Source organism: Prionailurus viverrinus, chromosome B2, assembly GCF_022837055.1.
Source record: "Prionailurus viverrinus isolate Anna chromosome B2, UM_Priviv_1.0, whole genome shotgun sequence".
Classification (NCBI taxonomy): domain Eukaryota; kingdom Metazoa; phylum Chordata; class Mammalia; order Carnivora; family Felidae; genus Prionailurus; species Prionailurus viverrinus.
The window spans coordinates 137,231,520-137,251,312 of NC_062565.1; the positions used below are offsets into that span (position 1 = coordinate 137,231,520).

Genomic DNA, 19,793 nt, shown 5'->3' on the forward strand with positions numbered 1-19,793 from the left:
AGGTGGGATAGAAACCCTCAATTTGAAGGTCCAGTTTCCAATCCATGTCCCCTAGCCATATGACCTTCTGCAAGTCTCCTATGTCTTTCTGGGTCTTGGTTTTCTTATAAATACAATGAAGAGATTGGGCTCAATAATCCATAAAGAGACCATCGATTCTAATAGCCTGTTATGTGTTAAGAAATCTTATTTGTTGGGGCGCCTGGGGGGCTCATTTGGTTAAGTATCTGACTTCAGCTCAGGTCATGATCTCATGGTTCATGGGTTTCAGCCCTGAGTTGGGCTCTGGGCTGACAGCTCAGAGCCTGGAGCCTGCTTCAGATTTTGTGTCTCCCTCTTTGTCTCTGCCCCCTCCTTGCTTGTTCTCTGTCCCTCTCTCTCTCAAAAAAAAAAAAAAAAAGCTAATTTGTTTAGAAAATATGAATCTGTTTCCAAAGTTTCTCCTAACTCTCGTTCTAAACCCTAGCCATTATGTTCATTCCTTTTGTGTTAGTTATTGAAAAGTCAGTTAACAATGCAAATGTGATATCTGGGAGGGGTTTAAGCATTCATTTTTTTAAACAATATTTATTAGGGGACAACTACACATCAGGCATTGTACTAGGCAATGGACTTATGACTTGGAAAAAGATAGCCTCTGTATGCCTTTTTTGAATTTATAGGTCAGTGGGAGGATACCACAAAATATACAGGAAATCCCAACAGCATAAAGGCTATAACTGGGGATGTTTAGGGAGGTATGGACATGTATAAGAGAAGCACCCATTAGGAAATCAAGGAAGCCATCCTCTTGGTGGCTGGGATGTCTCAAGGGAGACTTGGAGGATGATTAGGAGTAAGTCTGATGAAAAGGTGGGAAGAAGATTCCAGGGAGAGTAAATCACATATGTGACTTTTTGGACTTACACAGGAGCCAGAGGGTTAGAGAAACTTGAAAGGAATTCAATATGGCAGGAGCACAATATCTGTAGGAGAGTGGGTGGGGACCCTAGAGAAATGAGGATAACAATTCGAGTTCTCTTACTGTGGAGAAAGATTACTCTTCCTGCAGTGTGAAGAATGGGCAGTGAAAGGAAAAGCCTGGAGGCAGGCTTGGAGAGAAGAGAGTGGCCTGAACATCATAAGATGGTCAGAAAAGAGAGTAGACTTAGAGCAGTCAGGGAGGTGGAAATAAGAAAGATTTGTGATGGGTCCAACCTAGAGAGTGAGAAAGAGGGGCAAGATTGAGGCTGGATTTTTTTTTGTTTACACAGTTACGTGAACAGCAGTGCCATTTGCTGAGCTAAGAGACAGAAGGTAGAGTTGGTCTGGGGAAAAAGAAAAGTTAATTTTGGACAAGTGGAGCTTCAAATGGCCAGTCCATAGTAGGTGCTCAATAAATATTTATTGAATAAATGAACATGCAAGTAAAAATGAGGTCTAGTAGGCTCTCTACTAGCTGGCTCTCCTAGCTGGCAAAAGATCTTGAATGGAGAGTTCCGTTTTTAAGTCTTTAATGTAAAGATGAAACCTAAAACCCTAGGAATGATTGAGATCATCCAATGGAAGAAGTACAGAGAAGGCAGGGGGGCCCAGGGGATGAACCTGGAGGAATATCAATCCCTGAGGGCAGACAGAGGCAGAGATGTTCTTGAAAGTGGCAGAGTAAGAGAGGTCATTAAATAGGAGTAAACACTAACCCCCTAGAGGTAAGTGTTGTGAGGGCAGAGATATTCCTTTTGCTTATATTTGGGTGACTGCTAGGGACAGAATTGTCTCTCCAAAATTCATATCTTGAAGCCCTGACCTCCAAGGTTAACTGTGTCTGGAAATAGAATCTTTAGGGAGTGATTAAGGTTAAATGAAGTTATAGAGTCCTAATCTAATAGGACTGTGGCCTTATAAGAAGAAGAGAGCACTTTCTCCGCTATGTGAGGACACAGGGAAAAGGCAGCCTTCTGAAAGCCAGGCAGTGAGCCCTCACTAGAATCTGACCTTGCTGTCACTCTCATCTCAGACTTCCAGCCCCCAGAAATTTAAGAAAATAAATGTCTGTTTTTAAGCCACTTAGCCTATGGTATTTTGTAACGGCAGCCTGAGCTAACTAGGGTAGTGTCCAACGCTTAGAAATGGTCCTGGTAAATAGTAATTAGTCAACATTTAAAAAAATTGATATATAATTGACATAACATTGTATTATCAATATATTTTTCCGAGTCAACTGAATGAATGAGTCACTCCTTGGCAAACTCGTAAATACATCACTTCCTTGAGACAGTGTGATTATAAATGAAGAAGTTGGGAGAAGGGAGGAAGACTGGCTAGCATGGGGGTCTTGGGTACTTAGAGGGAGTGGGAAGGAGCCACTTTGCCCGATGAGTGAGGTGACAAAATAGGAAAAAAGACCTGAAAAGGCTCAGAATGCACAAATCTCTCTTTTTTTTTTTCATTTGGCTGCAACTTGGTTGATTACTAGGCATGTGTACATTGTGTGTGTGTCTGTGTGTGTGCATGTATGTGTGCAAAGGTCCTCCTCAACATTAGATGGGACTATTTAAATCAATGTGACTTTAGCTATAATCTGGATATTGCTCTTGACAGAGAATACCCCAAACTGGCAATGAGTTTCCTCAAATACATAACAGATAAAGGGAGGAAAAGGGACACAGTGTAATAACCATTGGAATAATTGGAATTCTTTTATCATTCATGGCACTTACGGTGAAAGTACTTTCTAATGTGTCTTCTGCCATATGTGATATAAGTAAATTATCTAAAAAAGATTCTAGAATGTTTAAAAAATCTTTTCAGGAAAATGTAAGGTGAAAGTTATTAAATTCTGTTAAATTCTGTTAAATCTGGTGAATTAAATATGAATCATTCACTGATTTATAATGAAGAGTAGCTATTCTGCCTGACAACCAAATATCCAAACTCTCTATCAGCTCCTGGGTAGAAAGCCAGGAAATGGCATCTGAAGTCCCAGAATTTGTGAGATTAAGGATCTTGGATTTGATTCTGGGCTTATAAGTCATTTTTTTAAATACAAAATTTGGTTTTGGAATGGCATGGGAAGAAAAGGCTGTTTAAGAACATGTTAAAGAATACGGATGCCACTTGGCCTCTTAGTAACTTGAATCTTTGCAGGCTTATGTAAAGTTTGTTACAATTAAAAAGGTCCATGCACAGGGTGTTAGGAAAATTCTGTGGCCTTGAAGGAGCTGAGCCCCAGGGAAAGACTTCTGACTGAGAGAAACCTAGCTCTGAACTTGGATGCCTTGGCAGAACTGCATTGCCCAGGACCAGGCTGGCTGTGTCATTGGCTGGAAATAGGGTATATGTGCTCCAGTTTGTAAGAGGTCACATTCTGGGCCAGGAGGCAAAATAAATCTATGGTGATAGATACGAGAACAGTGGTTGCCTGCAGGGGTTAGGAGTTGACTAGGGCGGGGCATGAAGGGGACTTTCTGGCGTGATAGAAACACTCCATGACCTCACTGAGGACATACCCATTTCTCTAAACTCATGTCTAAACTGGACATGGATGATATGTGCATTTCCCTGCATATAAGTTTTTCCTTATAAAACAAAAATCAAAGGTCAGTTGAAAAAAGTCTACGAGCTAATTAAAACCCCTTAAAACAGGCTGAATTCTTTAAAATGAGCAAAACTACCCAACTGTGCACCGATGGATGAATGGATAAAGAAGATGTGGTATATAGATACAAGGGAGTATTACTCGGCAATCAGAAAGAATGAAAGCTTGCCATTTGCAACTATGTGGATGGAACTGGAGGGTGTTATGCTAAGTGAAATTAGTTAGTCAGAGAAAGACAAAAATCATATGACTTCACTCATATGAGAACTTTAAGAGACAAAACAGATGAACATAAGGGAAGGGAAGCAAAAATAATATAAAAACAGGGAAGGGGACAAAGCATAAGAGACTCTTAAATATGGAGAACAAACAGAGAGTTGCTGGAGGGGTGGTGGGAGGGGGGATGGGCTAAATGGGTCAGGGGCATTAAGGAATATACTCCTGAAATCATTGTTGCACTAGATGCTAACTAATTTGGATGTAAATTTAAAAACAAAAAACAAAAAACCCAAAAAAAACAGTCACATCTTAAACTCACCGAGTTGTGCACATTAAATACGTATAGCTTTTTGTATGTCAATCATTCATCAATAAAGTGGTTTAAAGAAATAAAAAAAAATAAAATGAGCAAAACTAAAAAGGAAATTCGTCATTTTCCTTTAGAGGAAAATGGATGGTGTCAAATAAGTGCACAAAGACAAGCTTCCAAACAGAGCATTTTTAATCAAAAATAATAATCAGTTTAGACATAGCTAGACCCTCATGTCTCAGAGTGAAGGAACCATTTTTTAAAAATGTTTATTTATTTTTGAGAAAGAGAAATAGAGCATGAGTGGGGTAGGGGCAGAGAGAGAGGGAGACACAGAATCGGAAGCAGGCTCCGGGCTCTGAGCTGTCAGCACTCATGAACTGTGAGATCAGGACCTGAGCCAAAGTTGGATGCTTAACCGACCGAGCCACCCAGGTGCCCCTGAAGGCACCATTTCTAGTACTATAAGCTGTTTTGGAAATATTTCCGCATGTATTTTCTTTCATGTCTCTATTGTAGGAATCATGTTTTTGTAAATGTAAAATGCTTTGAATAGAGCTGGAGAAGAAGCTATGTTCAGTCATAGTATTATCTGGTTATGAACTAAGAATTCAGAGCTCTCTTGTGAGTCATGCTGCTAAGAATTGTAGGCTTAATCTTCAAGACTGTATGAATTTGAATTTTGACTTTATGGCCTTGGTCGATATGAGGATACAAAGATAATCTTTTAGCAAAAACACTTGAAAATGGTAGAATGTTACATGGAAAGCTAGCTTTTAGAGATGGCTGGTGGATAAATTTGCTGTTACTTTTTTCTTTTAAGTATCTGGATTAATCAATTAGCCAGTATGTGATGACCCGATATGACCAGGCACAGTGCTAGGCACGCAGCGAATTCCCAAATAACTCTCGGCAGACTGTTCTCAAGGAGCTTCTCAGCAGGACAAGGGGATTAAACATACATATAAATAATTCGTTCAAGGAAGAATGTAATAAATGCATGAGAATACCACTGGCGTTCAATGGAGAGGAAATTCCTTTTAAAAAAGGAATCAAGGAAGACATTATGGGTGTGGTGGCATTTGGGCTGGGCCTTAAAGAGGAGCTTGCTTTCCCCTGACAGGGCAGCAAACGGGGGTCGTGGGCAGAGAGAATGTCATCAGGAAAGCTGTGAGTGTCGGAGCATAAGGGTTTTGTTGGGTTGCAGCACAGGCTACACTTCGGAGGAGATACACTAGGCAGGAGAAAGTCCTGAACTCCGGGGGAAGCTACGATCTGGCTAGAGGTACAGCCGGGTCATGAGAAGATGGGTCCTGAAGCAGTAAGGACCGAGGAAGTAAAAGGCGACAGAATCTAAGTAGAGGGAAGGAAGAGACAGGCAGGTCGCTAGGAGGCTCTCCCAACAGGTCGGGTAATGCGGCTGAAGGAGAATGATGGAAGTGGGGGGACAGGGAGAGGCAGCAAGTCTAGAATGCTCAGCAACAGCCGTCACAGGAAACTGAGAGACCGTCGTTCGCCGACAGGAGGGACAGTGATGCTGTTCATAGGCCAGAGTGGAGAGGAACGTCATGTTTGTGGGAGAGAGGATGATGACTCATTTTGAGCAAGCCAGCAATGCCCAGGAGACGCTGGAAAAGTGGGTCTGGATGTACACTCAGTGGTGGAGTTGGAGAAAGAGACGTGGCCCTTCTTCACCCACAAGTACCTGTAAGTCACGGCAGCGGGTGAGCATGTCCAGCGTGACAGTGTGGAGAGAGAGGGAAGAGGAGAGAGCTGGGAGCTAGCCGGACTGTGAGGTTGTTTGCCAGAAACACTGAAAGAAAATTGGCAAGGTGCCGGACCTCCCCCCAGCCCTGTCCCCAAGCCTGGGAGATGGACCAGGAAGAGGAAAGAGAATGCTGGAGAGAAAGCATTCAAGAAAACTGCTTTTAGAGGACTAACCCTGATTGCTGGTCTCAGAATAATCAAAGCCTATGATTATTTGCAGATTCCCCTCCCTCTCTCCTTCTCTTTTTTCTTCCTTCTTTCTTTCTTTTCTCCCCTCCTTCCTTCCCTTCTTCTTCCTTCCTTGCACGTTCTTGTTTTATTTTGGACTGGCTTACGGCATGGGTGGCCACTGTTGACCTAAGGAGGAGTTAGGATTCACCACTGTCACCTACAAAGGGGTAACTGTCTTTTCAATATTTGTCTTTACAGCTGATTGTGGAGGAGGGAGAGCATCTCTGCCCCACTGTTGTAACACTTTGGGTCTGTTAAAGCATGACATATATATTTGCGATGTGACAACGTTAACATTTTTCTAACTCTTTTTTATACAACTTTTTACTTCTTTGTACTGCTCTCAAGAGCCACTCATAATATCTTGGTAACTGCATGAGATCCCAGGGCCAGAGACTGGCCACTCCTGGCATTGTGATTAGAGTCATTTAATACCCAAGGCCATGACTAACGTCTGGCAACAAAAGCTCCTCTAGGTGTCACATGTCCTGGGACCTTGGGTGAGGGCAAAAAGGGAGCACCTTATTATTGTGAGTCAGTACCATGGTCAAGAGAAAAGTCGAGGACGAGGCGGGTCCATCCAGAACACCGCTGAGAAGTGACAGACCCTCACCACAATCAATACCCGTGCAACCCAGAAAGCCTAAAATCAGTTTCAAGTAGCGATACCCACCTTTGTCTTATCTTCATACCCAGGCTTTTAATAATATATATCTATTTTTTTGTATGTTTACAGAAAGCAGTCAACTGAGCTATTCGTGGAAAGGTTTGTGGGTTTGGTTAACGAGGTGGAGGAGTATTACATTTCAGCTGGAAACACATCCCTAGAATGCCAAAACATTTATTCCAAAGTCTGGATTCCTGGTGCAATCGGAGGCACACGGCAATAGTGTGTCTGTTCGGAGGCTGGGGCGGGGGCGGTGGGGGGGGGGGGGGGCTGGGGCCAGCAAAGCATTTGATCTGAGCGTATTCCAGAAGGCTTTTATTGTTAAATTACATTCTTCAGGAAAAACCGCCCGTGTCACATTTTGTAAACTTGATATCCATACACTTTTGACTGGCATTCTATTTTAGCCATAAGCCTATGATTTACAGCAAGCCTGTTTTCCCTCTTGCTTAGGGTGGCAGCAGAAAGCTTGGGGCGCTCTCCGGGCTCCAAGGATGAGGAGCAAAAGGCGCCCGGGTTTTGCTTCTCCCCAGTAACGCTGACCCTGGCTGTGCCACTCTGCTCTCAGGGAGCAGACAGCAAGCTTCTCCTCACTCCCCCCTGCCATCCATCCAGCTGGGTGCAGCAGCTCGGGCTGCCGTGCCTGCCGGGAGGGGCTGCCAAGTGCCCTGCCTACTGGCTGCCTCCCGAATCCCTGCCATTGCACACACAAACACATCCACACACGCTCTGCCTCGCTCACACACGGAGCTACACGCACACGCGAGCGCATTCCTCCCTTCATTCTCTGTCTCGGCCCCTGACTTCCACAAGCCCATGGAACATTTCTGGAAAGACGCTCTTGATCCAGCAGGGTAGGGTTGTTTTGATTTCTGTCTTTGTAGCTTTAGCATTTTGAGAAAGCAACTTACCTTTCTGGCCAGTGTCTGTATCCTAGCAGGGAGATGAGGATTTGCTGCTTTCAGTTGGTTTCTGTGTGTATCTCCTTTTCCTTCCAGGACTTGTAGGATTCTTTGTGTAATTTATGTATGATTGGGTGGGTACTGATTTTTAAGAGCCCTATGAAGTGCTTTTGCATGTGTTTTAAAAAGGCATTTGAAAACTGGAAGTGTGATTTATGGAAACGAAATCATCTGTAAAAAAATTGCTTTGGAAAGTAATGGTTGCTGGCCATAAAGAGACATATCTGTGATTCACCTAATGTGTTTTTAACCCTTTCTTTGCCTACAATCTATGGCTATTGATGCTAAGCTCAATTTCGTCTTCATATTAAACTAACTACATCTTCATATTGTCCAAAAATCGTCTGTCTGTTCTTGTAAGAACTAGGTAAAATGTGTACTTATGAGTATTTAAAAAAACAAAAAACAAAAACCACCTACTCTTAGTAACAGCAACCTTGGCATTTATCTGTGCCACGAACATTTTGTTGGGTACTCTGTTGGGTGTTTGGAATAGCAGCTAAAACAAAGCATTGATGATCATATCAGGTAGTTGTATCAGAGTCTATTAGGCTGGGGCAAAAGAAGTTTATCACAAAGTATAAATTACCGAGGATTGTGGGTGCACAATATATTACCCATATCTTTTGTGTGGTGTATACAGATATATATGTTGTTTGTGTGTGTGTGTGCTTAGATTTTAATTCAGTTACAAACTTTTTTTCTATTTCTTTTTCATCTGAATATTTGATTCTGCATAGCCTAGCCGAAGTGAATGGAAAAGGTCCAGTTGTAGGACTAAAGAACAGAAATGTAGTGTTGCATGTCAAAATTTGTTGGTTAGACCACCAGTGTAACATAGTGGCCAAAGAGTTGGTTAATGAATTGAGGTTACATTTCGTATGAAAAGGTCACATTTCATATTCAACTTTCTGAAGTTTTGGTTGCATAACCTGTGGAAGACACGAACACCCATGTGTGCCTAACCAGAGGTTTTTGTGAATCATCGTTCACATGAGAATTCATAATGGGAGCAAGTACAGTACTGTGGTCCAACACAAACATGCAAGCCAGGCTGGGAGCATCTCAGAAGGTCGTGGCTAGAAGACCACTCTGGGGCAATTCTGCAGATGAGGAAACTGAGGTCTGGCACTGTCCTTCTGATGGCAGAGTGCAGCTCTTCCTGTAGGTACACCTTTGAATCTCCGTCCCCCTTCCCCCCCCCCCCCCCAGATGTCTCCTCTCAGTGCCTGCAGCTGCTAAATATAGCTGTCTGTGGCTGGCTGCACATGCAACCGCACACCCCATTCTATCTGCCATATCTCAGTTACAGAGTGGCCCTCCCCAGGGTCATTCTATGTACACACTACATATTTCCAGCCAACTAGGAGAGTGAATCAAACAGAAAGAGAGACAAACAGAGATAGAACGAAGTCTGGCTTGGGGCACATAAGGCAGCACCGGACAGAAAGCCGGCCCCTGGATTAGGCTCGCGAGTTTGTTTTAAACCTCGTCTTCCCTGGGCCACCTTTAGGAGATCCCGCTGCGTCCCCCCCCCCCCCCCCCCCCCCCCCCCCCCCCCCCCCGGCCCTGTCCTCCTCCTGCAGTGAAATTTAGCCTCCAACCCGCAGCGACAAGTAAAGTAAAGTTCAGGGAAGCTGCTCTTTGGGCTCGCTCCAAAACGAGTTGCTGCCCGGAGTGATGTTTAAACCAATGTCAGTGCAAGGCAACAGCCCCTGGCCGGCTTCCAGCACCTTTGTGATGCATACGAGCGCGGGAGACCGGTACTTAAAGTTGGAGACTCGAAGCCCGGGAGTTGGCTGAGCGCGCTCGCGCCGGGCTGCACTTGCTCGCGTCTGGCCGCCGGGCTCCGCGGGACGGGCCGGCTCCCGGGGCAGGGCCAGAGCTCGCTTCGCGGTGGGACATGCGCTGCGCCGCCTCTAACCGCGGGCTGTGCTCTTCTTCCAGGTGGCCGGTCGGCTGCTGAGCCCTCTGCCGCGCGGGGAGACCGTGTGCGCCTTGCCCACGGCCACTGACCATGACCATGACCCTCCACACCAAAGCGTCTGGAATGGCCCTGCTGCATCAAATCCAAGGGAACGAGCTGGAGACCCTGAACCGCCCGCAGCTCAAGATCCCCCTGGAGCGGCCCCTGGGCGAGGTGTACGTGGACGGCAGCAAGCCCGCCGTGTACAACTATCCCGAGGGCGCCGCGTACGACTTCAACGCCGCGCCCGCCGCCTCCGCGCCGGTCTACGGCCAGTCGGGCCTCGCCTATGGCTCCGGGTCCGAGGCGGCGGCGTTCGGCGCCAACGGCCTGGGGGGCTTCCCGCCGCTCAACAGCGTGTCTCCGAGCCCGCTGGTGCTGCTGCACCCGCCGCCGCAGCTCTCGCCCTTCCTGCACCCCCACGGCCAGCAGGTGCCCTATTACCTGGAGAACGAGCCGAGCGGCTACGCCGTGCGCGAGGCCGGTCCTCCCGCGTTCTACAGGTACCCGCGCCGCGCGCCGCGCCGCGCCGCGCCACGTCGGGGTGGCCCGCCGCGCGCCCGGCGGTCGGGAGGGAGGGAGGGAGGGGGCCGCGCCGCCGGGAGCTCGCCGGAGGCCGCAGGCTGCGGGGCCGAAACCGGGCAGCCCGGCCGCAGGGGCTGCGGGACGCGCGGCCCGACCCGGGTCGGGGGGCGGCGGTGGTTTGTAGATCTTGGTTCGAGAGCCAAGTTCTCTCGCTTGGCAGCTTAAAGAAAATGCTGTTCTCCACCCCCTACCATCTGCGTAAGAGGCAGCTCGGAAAACCCGTGGGCTTCCTAACTCATTTTGGAAAATCGTATAAAGCGGCAGTTATTTGTTGGGGGAAACACCCCAAAGCAAAAACAAAACAAAACAAAACAAAAAACCCACAACAAAAACCCCAGCAAAGCTCTTGGAGTCCCTAGTCAATCAATGTCCTGCTTTGGTATTTAAGGCTAGAGGTGTTTGGGGTTAGCGGAACTCCGAGTTTAATTTATTACTACTGTTATTTGCAATTATTTTTTAATGTGCTAGCAAAATTTCCTTTCATCTAGAATTTCGGATTAGAAATATGCACGCTACTATTATGGTGACGATGATTTTTGTTTGTTTTAGCAAGCAATTCCCAGCACCTACTTTCTCCCCCTTCCTCTCCATCCCAAGTTCCAGGGCTTTTGGATTGAATTGCGCTCCTCAGATGAGCAATAGAAGAATTGAATGAGTCTTAACAAGTTTCTGATTTCTGAGTTATCCGGCTGGGTCAGTGTTGGAGCAGATTGCTGGCGTATGACTTCTGACAGTCGACGATTTATAGGTGTCTTGTCAGTTTACAACATGTGGCATCAAAGAGCATTTTGAAATAACTCTTCTAGCTAAGTTATATCTCCGGCCTACCGGGCAGAAAATGCCGCATCCCCCCCCCCCCCCCCCCCCCCCCCAGTGGTTTGCGGGCTCAGGTGGGTTCTGTGCCTTTCAGTCTGTAGAAGGGGTGTGAGCATTCCAGGACATGCAGTAACACATTTGTGACTTAAGTGGCCAGTGTTTTGTGTCTTTATTCTCCCCCACCCCCACCCCCATCCCCAGGATTATACTTTTCTCCCTTCTCCCATTCCCCTTTGACAGTTTCTCTGTTCTCTTTCTGATGGACCTGGGAAGGACTTAGGTGGGTGACTCTGATGAACACCTGTGCCCTAGCCACCCAAGGCCAGCTAGACTCTGGAGTGGGTTTGGAAGGCCTCAAGGTGCCCACATGGCTGGGTACTAAGTTAGGCACAGACTGCAGACTGGTGTCTGGACTGGCCTCCTGCCCTCACCTGGACCCTTGTGCATTGCAAGCCGTAGACTGTTTTCTATTCAGTGTTCTATTTCCAGAGATATTCATAGCAGAAGAAACAGGAGGAAGGCACAGTTTGGCCCCAGATGATACTGAAGGGCATCCTCTTGGGGTATCTGAACACACCCCCTATCCTTCAACCTTCTCAAAGGACTTTAGAGCATCCCACAGCCAGAGAGGTTCAGACTGAATTATTACTTAAAAGACAAAGAATGAACAAAACTTTAAAAAGGTGGCATATTTCGAATTAATTTTACTTGTTTTAATTCAGGGTTAAAATGGAAAGAGAAAGAATCTCCTTTTTTTTTTTTTTTAAGTGTTAGAACAAAATATAACGATTAAGTCTTATTCTCACAACCTTTTAAACTCCTCAGTGTGAAGGAAGGCACTGGTATGATGTGAGTTCCATAACCTTCTGGTGGACTCCAGAAACTATTTTCCTCCCCATTTAATTTTCAGTTCTTTTATTGCAAATTAATCCTACTGAATTCAATGGGCACTAATGAGACTGCTCCTTGGTGGATTATTTACTGCCTTGCTACTAATTACAAAGTGAGCATGGTCACATAAAGAGGGGACCACATTTTATTCAGAATTGTTCATCATCCCAGTGGCAAATAATATCGCTATGAGATGCCCCATCTTAAACTTTTTGCATTGGATGATATTCAAATATGTTTGGAATAGTGAAAAAAAAATGACACGGAACTTTAATAATGAAGTAAAAACTCATACACGTTGGATTCCATGTGGAAACTCCGTTTTAGAATGATTTTTTTCTTTGTAGTTTATTTCCTATAACATCCTGGGTTTGAATGCTGCCTCTCAGGAACCAGGGCAGAAGAGACGACTTCATGCAGGTGTTGTTTCAAATGGACAGATGTTATTTAATATTTTTACCCTCTCAGTTTTCGTGTTTGAATAACTCTGGGTACAAAGAATTGACCAGGCTTTTGTAGAAACTGTCTCTTGTCTTCAGTAGTTTCCAAAGTTTTGGGAGTTGAAAGCAGTGTTTTGAAACTGCTTGTCATAACCTTGGGGATCATGAAATCAGTTTAGTGATTCCAGACTATTTTTTCTTAAGGAATAAAATAGAAAAGAATATCACAGAAGATATCAGAGTGCATGATATTTAGTAAGGGTGGGTTTTGTTCTGGAAAATTTGTTTTAATTATATATGCTTGTATGAGCCGACTATGATGTAAAATATTTCTTGCTGTGGATGTTTGAAAGTTAGTGGCCTAACGTGTTACCATCAGTAGAGACAAAAAATTAGGGTAAGTGGTTGGTCGTTTTAGCTACACAAACTAAAAAGCTATTTAAATTGTCTTTATTTTATTTCCCCCCCTCGAAGTTAGCTGGTGTCTTCAGGTCAGTTAGATTAAGCTTTACTATTTGTGATTCTTAACTTTTCCATTTGTAAAATGGTGCTGTCATGTGGATTGTCCCGCCGAATGTCCCGCTGGGATGTTCAGAGAATTTATGTGAAGTTCACATCATTTAGCATGAAGAGATTATGGTTACTTTCTTCTAGGGGCCACAATATGCAGCCGTATCGATCTATAGAGGAATGTAACAGATAAAACTGCCCTGGGCATACAATACTGTGAGAAAGATGGTCACGCGTCCCAACCAACTGTTGAGAGGGAATATATTTGTAAACAGGCAGAGCTGTGACTTTGCAAGATGTGTCTTACCTGAAATTTCATAGTGAAGGCAACTGGGAGTCATCTCAGCCTCAGTTCTTTATAGTGTTCAAACAATCTAGGAGGTTTGAATAAAACTAAAGGTGAAATGTAATTATATCCACCTTGTTTTTAAAAATTCAGGTTAAGTCTTTAGTGCTCCGCATTCATTTCAGTTTTACTACTCAATATTCTTAAAGGCTCAATGTTGCCCCCGCTTCTTCCCCAAAACTTAGCAAACACACTGATTTTTTGCATCAGAGTCAATGCCCAGTAATTGGTATGCTGGCTGTGTGCATAGTTTGAGTGAATAGTATGTACTTTGGTGATCATTTAAAACTATTTCTCAACTTCGAATAAAGCTCATTTCTAGGGAGAGATTTGAAGAGCTAATTTTCAAGTTTCCAATAATTCTTTCCTTGTATTTATGTGATATTTTAGGACCCTTTATATCTGTTCTCATTTTATTCATTTAAGTTGTTACTGTTTACCTGACATTTTGCGCTGGTCTAAGAATAGTTGAAGGAGCCACATACTGCCTCGAGAATGAGTGGATTTTAGGTTGAAAGCAGAATCACATCTTGAATCCCCATTTCATTTTCACCTACTCCATGTGGCTTGTACCTGTTTGGTAGAAAGCCTCTGAGAGATAATTGCCACTTATTCTAATCTGCTTTCTCGCACTCAGTTAATTTGGATCCTTGGATGGCTTTTGTGAGTATATATATTTCAGATGGGACATTCAGGATTTGGGAAGATCCCGGTTTAGCATTTTGGTTTCCTATTGTTTTAAGACTATAAAAGAAGGGGGCAGGGGGCAAGAAAACAGTGGCGGGAAACATACATATCAGGAAAAACTATACAAGATGGCAAACTTTCTGTTAATGATAAGATATTAATAATTTTGTCAGGTGGGATAATATATATGAAAGCAGTGCATAAACTATCACTATCAATATTGTATTATTGTATTATTTCTTTCACCCAGTAATATTCATTCTGGTGCTTTTGCAAGCTAAAAGATAGTAGGAAAGGACAAATTTAAGTGGTCAGGAGTTGCACTGCAAATATAAATTAATGCTAATGTGAGATAATTTTTCTGTGGAAGTCAAATTTAAATAAAATCTTTATCACCATCCGCAATATTTGTTTGCAGCCAGGCTTCTCATAAATAACGTTTGTTTATAGATACATTTTAAAAAGTCAAAACCCTGATTATGTGAAAATAGTTTTACACAAGGAAAGACATGAATTATAATTATAATTATATTTTTTTCTAAAACACCTAGTCAGCACAAAACTAATACATCTGACTCCTCCTTGCGACATTAGTATTATTTTTAATGTAACTTTAGAAGAACCCGGCACAAGGAACTGCATGCTAAATGTGTTCCTCTCTTTTCCAGGATACATTGAATGGACAGGACAAATTAGTCATTTAGCTTCATTCCAAGACACTGTTTGCTTTTTGAAGAAGGAAAGCATAGAACGGCCACAACTGTTTAGCACCAAGACGCACACTCCAGAGAAAGATGCTTTATAAATCCCCAAAATGCAGACACTTGAACACAGACCGACCAAAGTGAAAGTGTGAGAGATGTCATAGAAAGGAGGCAGCCTGTCAAAGCCATCAAGTAGTTTTATATTTTAAGCATTGCCAGTGCATTGACAGATAATGCCATTTTTTGAAAAGGTGTGTTTGAGCTGTTCCCTGCTCCACCCCTAAAACGCGACGCTCCTGCTGCACTCTGAAATCCGGAGAATTGAATGGGCTGGAGGTGAAGCCCCTTTATGATATTCTTGATCTCATGAGGAAAGAAACCATACTTGCTGAGTTTTGCACCTCGGAGAATATTGTTAGGAATTTTGAGGGAGGCTCTGCATTAATCAGCAACACTTTCGATTATATGTATATGTTTAGACCCTGTTAAGAATATGAAAGGTAGAAAGACAACTCTTTTGGTCCCAGCTGACGAAATTGGATGTAGTTTAAGAAGGTAAATAATTTCAAGAAGCTGGGTCAAATAAGAAACGGTGTGACTGCCACTTGTAAGTGATGTGGTGCTGTGCTGAAGAGATAATGTTGCGGGTGGTACTGGGGGTGGTGAGGATGAGAAGGCAGTGACAGTGGCAGTGAAGTTCTGGTGTTAGCTGGGGTAGGCAGCCGTTCTAGATGTCTGTTTCATAGCCTGGAGAGGTTTATCCCACGCTGAAATCAAATTCTTGTAATGTACTTCACTTATTTTGGGGTGGTTATAATTTAAGTAAATAGTCAATATTTCAATGATGATATTATCAATTATATGAATACCATAAAGCTAATAAGTACTTATGACTACTATGCAGAAAATTTGAAAAGAAATCTCCAAACAAGCCTGGATTTTTTTTTTTTTTGGTTTTCCCTCTGCACTTTTTCGAGGGACAGAATTGGGTCCTTAGTCTGCTGCCACATCTATTTTAATTGTGTGCTCATTGATGAGATAGTAGGCTACTTTGTCTTGTAATTTTCTACTTTCTGTGAATTACACCTTGGGAAAAATAGAAGTTCACTTAAAGCTAATAAAGCTCATTAAGAAACGTTCAGGACTAGATATTTCCAAATAAGCCCTGGATAAACTCGGATGGGGCTCTTCTTTTTTATTTTTTTTATTCCTTATTTTTTGGTAATGTTTAGTTATTTTTGAGAGAGAGAGAGACAGACAGAGCACGAGCAGGGGAGAGGCAGAGAGAGGGGGAGACACAGAATCCGAAGCAGGCTCCAGGCTCCGAGCTGTCAGCACAGAGCCCGCCGCGGGGCTCAAACCCACAAACCGTGAGATCGTGACCTGAGCCGTGGGACGCTTAAGACTGAGCCACCCAGGCGCCCCAGGGCTCTTCTTTTAGACAGTTCCCCAAGTGTTGTCAGTTTCAGGGAGGGAGAGAATGGCCTCGCATTTTAACGCTCAGATTCTCACCTCCGGCTCAGAGCTCCAGAGGGGTCTGGTCCCAAAGCCCCCTGCTGCCATTCCCAGCCTGCGTCCTCCTCCAGCTGGGGGGCTCCTTCTGCCAGTTGCCAAACAGCAGCTTGTGTAGGGCCCCAGCCGCCGATGTGGGTGTGCCAGGCACCACTTCCTGGGCAGTTTTCTTGGCAACTTGACTCACTTTTCTCATAGAAAGACTTGGGATTTTTTTCCCCTAAGATCCTGGAGGTAAAAGACAATTTTCTTTTAATTTCCCTGCAACTAAATGCTGTTAGAAATAGTAATTTTTGCATTGGCATACTTCCTCTGTTTTCTGCTGATTTTTTAAGTAATCCGTTCTCATAGTTTCTCCTTTCTTTGCTTTATTTTCTAATGCTCTTTAAACTTTTTGGCTTCTTTCCCCCTATCAAGTTAGTTTTCTTTCTTTCTTTCTTTCTTTCTTTCTTTCTTTCTTTCTTTCTTTCTCTTTCTTCTTTCTTTCTTTTTCTTTCTTCTTTCTTTTTCTTTCTTCTTTCTTTTTCTGTTTTAGTTGCTCCCTCTGCATATTCCCAGATTTTTTTTCTTCCACCTATTCTGGTTTATTTCTTTATTGACCTGTTTCATCTGTTATTTTAATGAAGTTTGGAACGGGGCTCAACAGAGTTCCTACCTAGCACGGGAAAGCCACTGTTATAAGAATAACCCAGAATAGCATTAACTACAGGAAAAGCTTTAAAAACAATTTTTTTCTTGTCTCTCAGGATAGAAATTAAAAACAAAACAAAACAAAACAAAATCAGAAAGAAATTTTCACGTAAGTGGGATTGCTTTGACAGTTCACTCATTTATTCATTCATTTGGTTACCTTGTCTCACGTGTATAGTTCATCAGTGGCACAGATGAAATAAAACACATTTTTGTATTCCTAGCAGTTCACATATCAGTTTTAGTGCACAGTAGGTGTGTGGATGGGGGGAGCCTGAGGGCCAGTCTTCTGCATGTGTGTTTGTATGGAGATAACTGAAGGGCAGCCTTGGCCGCTGTCTCTCTCAAAGTTCTAGATCCATGTGAATTTACACAAGTCATTTAAAGCTCACTGGAACTTTTCATTCTGTCAACAAAAACACTCCTTTTTGAAGTCAGGTGCACCCATGATTCATTTTACTTATATCACTAAAGTATTTTCATTGATGTGTTTTTTTTGTTTTGTTGTTGTTTTTTGCTTTTGTGAAATTTTTGCAATACGACATTGCCAGAAACATAATTGATTTTAAGGGTCCCTTCTGTTAACTTTACGTTTTCTGCCCTTTTTTAGAAGAGCTTACAAATGATTACATTTATTTCTGCAAGAATATTTCAAGCAATTCAGAAAGAAAGGATGTACCTTCTGAGTACAAGATACAATTTACTTACCTGGAGAAATTATTTTCTTTATCTCTCTGAAAACCCCGTGGGACCTTTGGAAATCTGTTTGATTTCTAATAGGAGGAATCCCTGAGCACTGGTCCAGAGATGTATCTTATTCAATACATTCGTCTCAGCTCTTAGCAACGTGCGTGGCACTTGGAAGTCCTGAGAAGCTTTTAGCTGAGTGGATGGCTGCTGGTAGGCAGCAAACATCAGTTACACGGATTCGTTCATGTCCCTTACTGGAAGAATGGCCATTCAGGAGGGGGTCTTTAGACGTGATTGGAGGAGTGCGGGGAGTTTGTGAATCCCTCTCCCTCAGGAATAAAAGTAGAAAGGAGTCCGAGGGATGTTCCAAGTACAGTTGATTCTCATTATTCGGGGATTCCATATTTTTGAATTTGCCTACTTGCTAAAATTTATTTATAACCCCCAAATCAGTACTCATGGCACTTTCTCGGGCATTCGCAGACATGTGCAGAGTGGGGAAAAATTTGAGTCATCTGACATGCATGTTCCCAGCTGAGGTCAAACAAGGCGACACACTGCCTTCTTGTGTCAGCTCTCCTACTGTGAACAAGTGTCCTGTGTGGGTCCATGCAGTGCCACGCTTTTTTTTTTTTTTTTTTTGGCATTTTTGTGCTCTCTGTTGGTGACTTTGCTGTTTAAAAGGACCCCCAAGCCTAATGCTGGAATGCTGTCTAATGTTCCTAAGTGCAAGAAGGCTGTGATGTGTCTGATGTAGAGAAAATGAGTGTGTTAGGTAAACTTTGAGCATGAGTTATAGTGCTGTTGGCTGTGAATTCAATGTTAATGAATCACCAATACGTGTTAAATATGATATCTTTAAACAGAAACACACATGAAATGAGGCTATGTATTAATTGGTTGATGGGAATGTTATGATCAGAGGCTTGCAAGAACCTAATCCCATATTTCCCCTTGGAGCAGTGGGTTAGAATTCACTGATTTACTGTTCATGGAAACTTTAAAGTCACCACTACCGCAAATAATGAGACTTGCTACTATGCGGTAGAGTGATTTCAGTACAGATTTGGGAGGCCGGCAGCTTATGTTTCTGGCTTGGCTCCTGCCTAGCTGTAATCTCCGGTTCAAGCGTGCCTCAGTTTACTCACTTGTAAAATGCCAGTCAAAATAGGACCTATCTCTTTCGGTTGTTGTGGGGATTAAACAAGTTCATAGAAGTTTGAAAACATGCCTGGCACATAGCAAGTCATTATTTTTATGACTGCTTGAGAAGACAGTTGGCACCTTTACCCCGAAGAAGGTGACTATGAGGGCTCTTTAAGACTCTGGAATGTTTGTGACTTCCCTATGTTTGTTTATTTTGCCTTCAAGGGACAAACTTTAATACCCTATTGTGATTAGAAGCTAAATTCTCTCAACCTAAAGGAAGCAGGAAGCTAATATTTCTTGGAATGCTTAGTATATGCCAGGTGGCATTCTAGAAAAACAAAACAAAGCAATTGTAATAAACTCCAAATGAGTAAAAATAAGTATATCAATAAAAAAAGTGAGGGGCATTAGGCACTGTGGGCTGGACCAGTCCCAGAGAGGGAAGTGGTTGAGAATGTGGTAAGCAGTTTGTGGAGAGGCTATGGCGTACAGAGGGCAAGGAAGGCATTTGTCTGTGATTTGGAAAACAGGGACACGGAGAAGGGAGAGGGACGGAGGTGAACATTATGGCGTGTCTGCGAAAGTGCATTTTCAACCGTGGCTGCACGTTGGGGTCAAGGATGATTTCAGAATCACCCCGGTGGTTTTGCCGTGTTGGCCCTGTGGGGGACCGTCGAAAGCCAGGTCTGCCCGATTTCCTAGTCTTCGGTTCATCCAGCCACATGGGTCTCAGAAGCAGAGGGTGAAAAGAGGTGCTGAGGGAGAAGAGTGACCGTGACATTAATTTCTACTCATCGCCTTTCCAAAATAAGATTTGAGGTAGGCAGGTGCGTCGGGTGCTGACCGGATGCAAAGCGGGGAAATTGAGGAATACGAGGCGGTAGACTTTTGCCGCAGGATGTGATGAAATTAGGAAACGCGCACACACCTGTGCCCAGGAGCCTTCGTGATGTAGGGTTGTGTTGAGGGTTTAGATAATTGACAGTAATTGAAACCCTTAGACCTCCCCGCCCCCAACCCCACCCCTGCCAGGGTCCTCTTTGCTTTAACTCTTCGGAGAGTTGCCATACACGA

General features: G+C 43.6%; 1 protein-coding gene across 5 annotated transcripts in view; it reads left to right on the forward strand.

The window, feature by feature from the left end:
• Positions 1 to 19,793, forward strand: part of ESR1 (estrogen receptor 1) — a 380,605-nt gene that overhangs the window by 101,324 nt on the left and 259,488 nt on the right. For 3 of the 5 annotated variants that reach the window (XM_047860318.1, XM_047860317.1, XM_047860320.1), the window contains exon 2: positions 9,681 to 10,202. In XM_047860318.1, the coding sequence (XP_047716274.1) occupies positions 9,751 to 10,202 (452 nt within the window). In that variant the 5' untranslated portion in view covers positions 9,681 to 9,750. Of the gene's footprint in view, positions 1 to 7,481; positions 7,626 to 9,680; positions 10,203 to 19,793 lie in introns of those variants that run through there. The other 2 variants (XM_047860319.1, XM_047860321.1) reach the window with 2 other exon arrangements.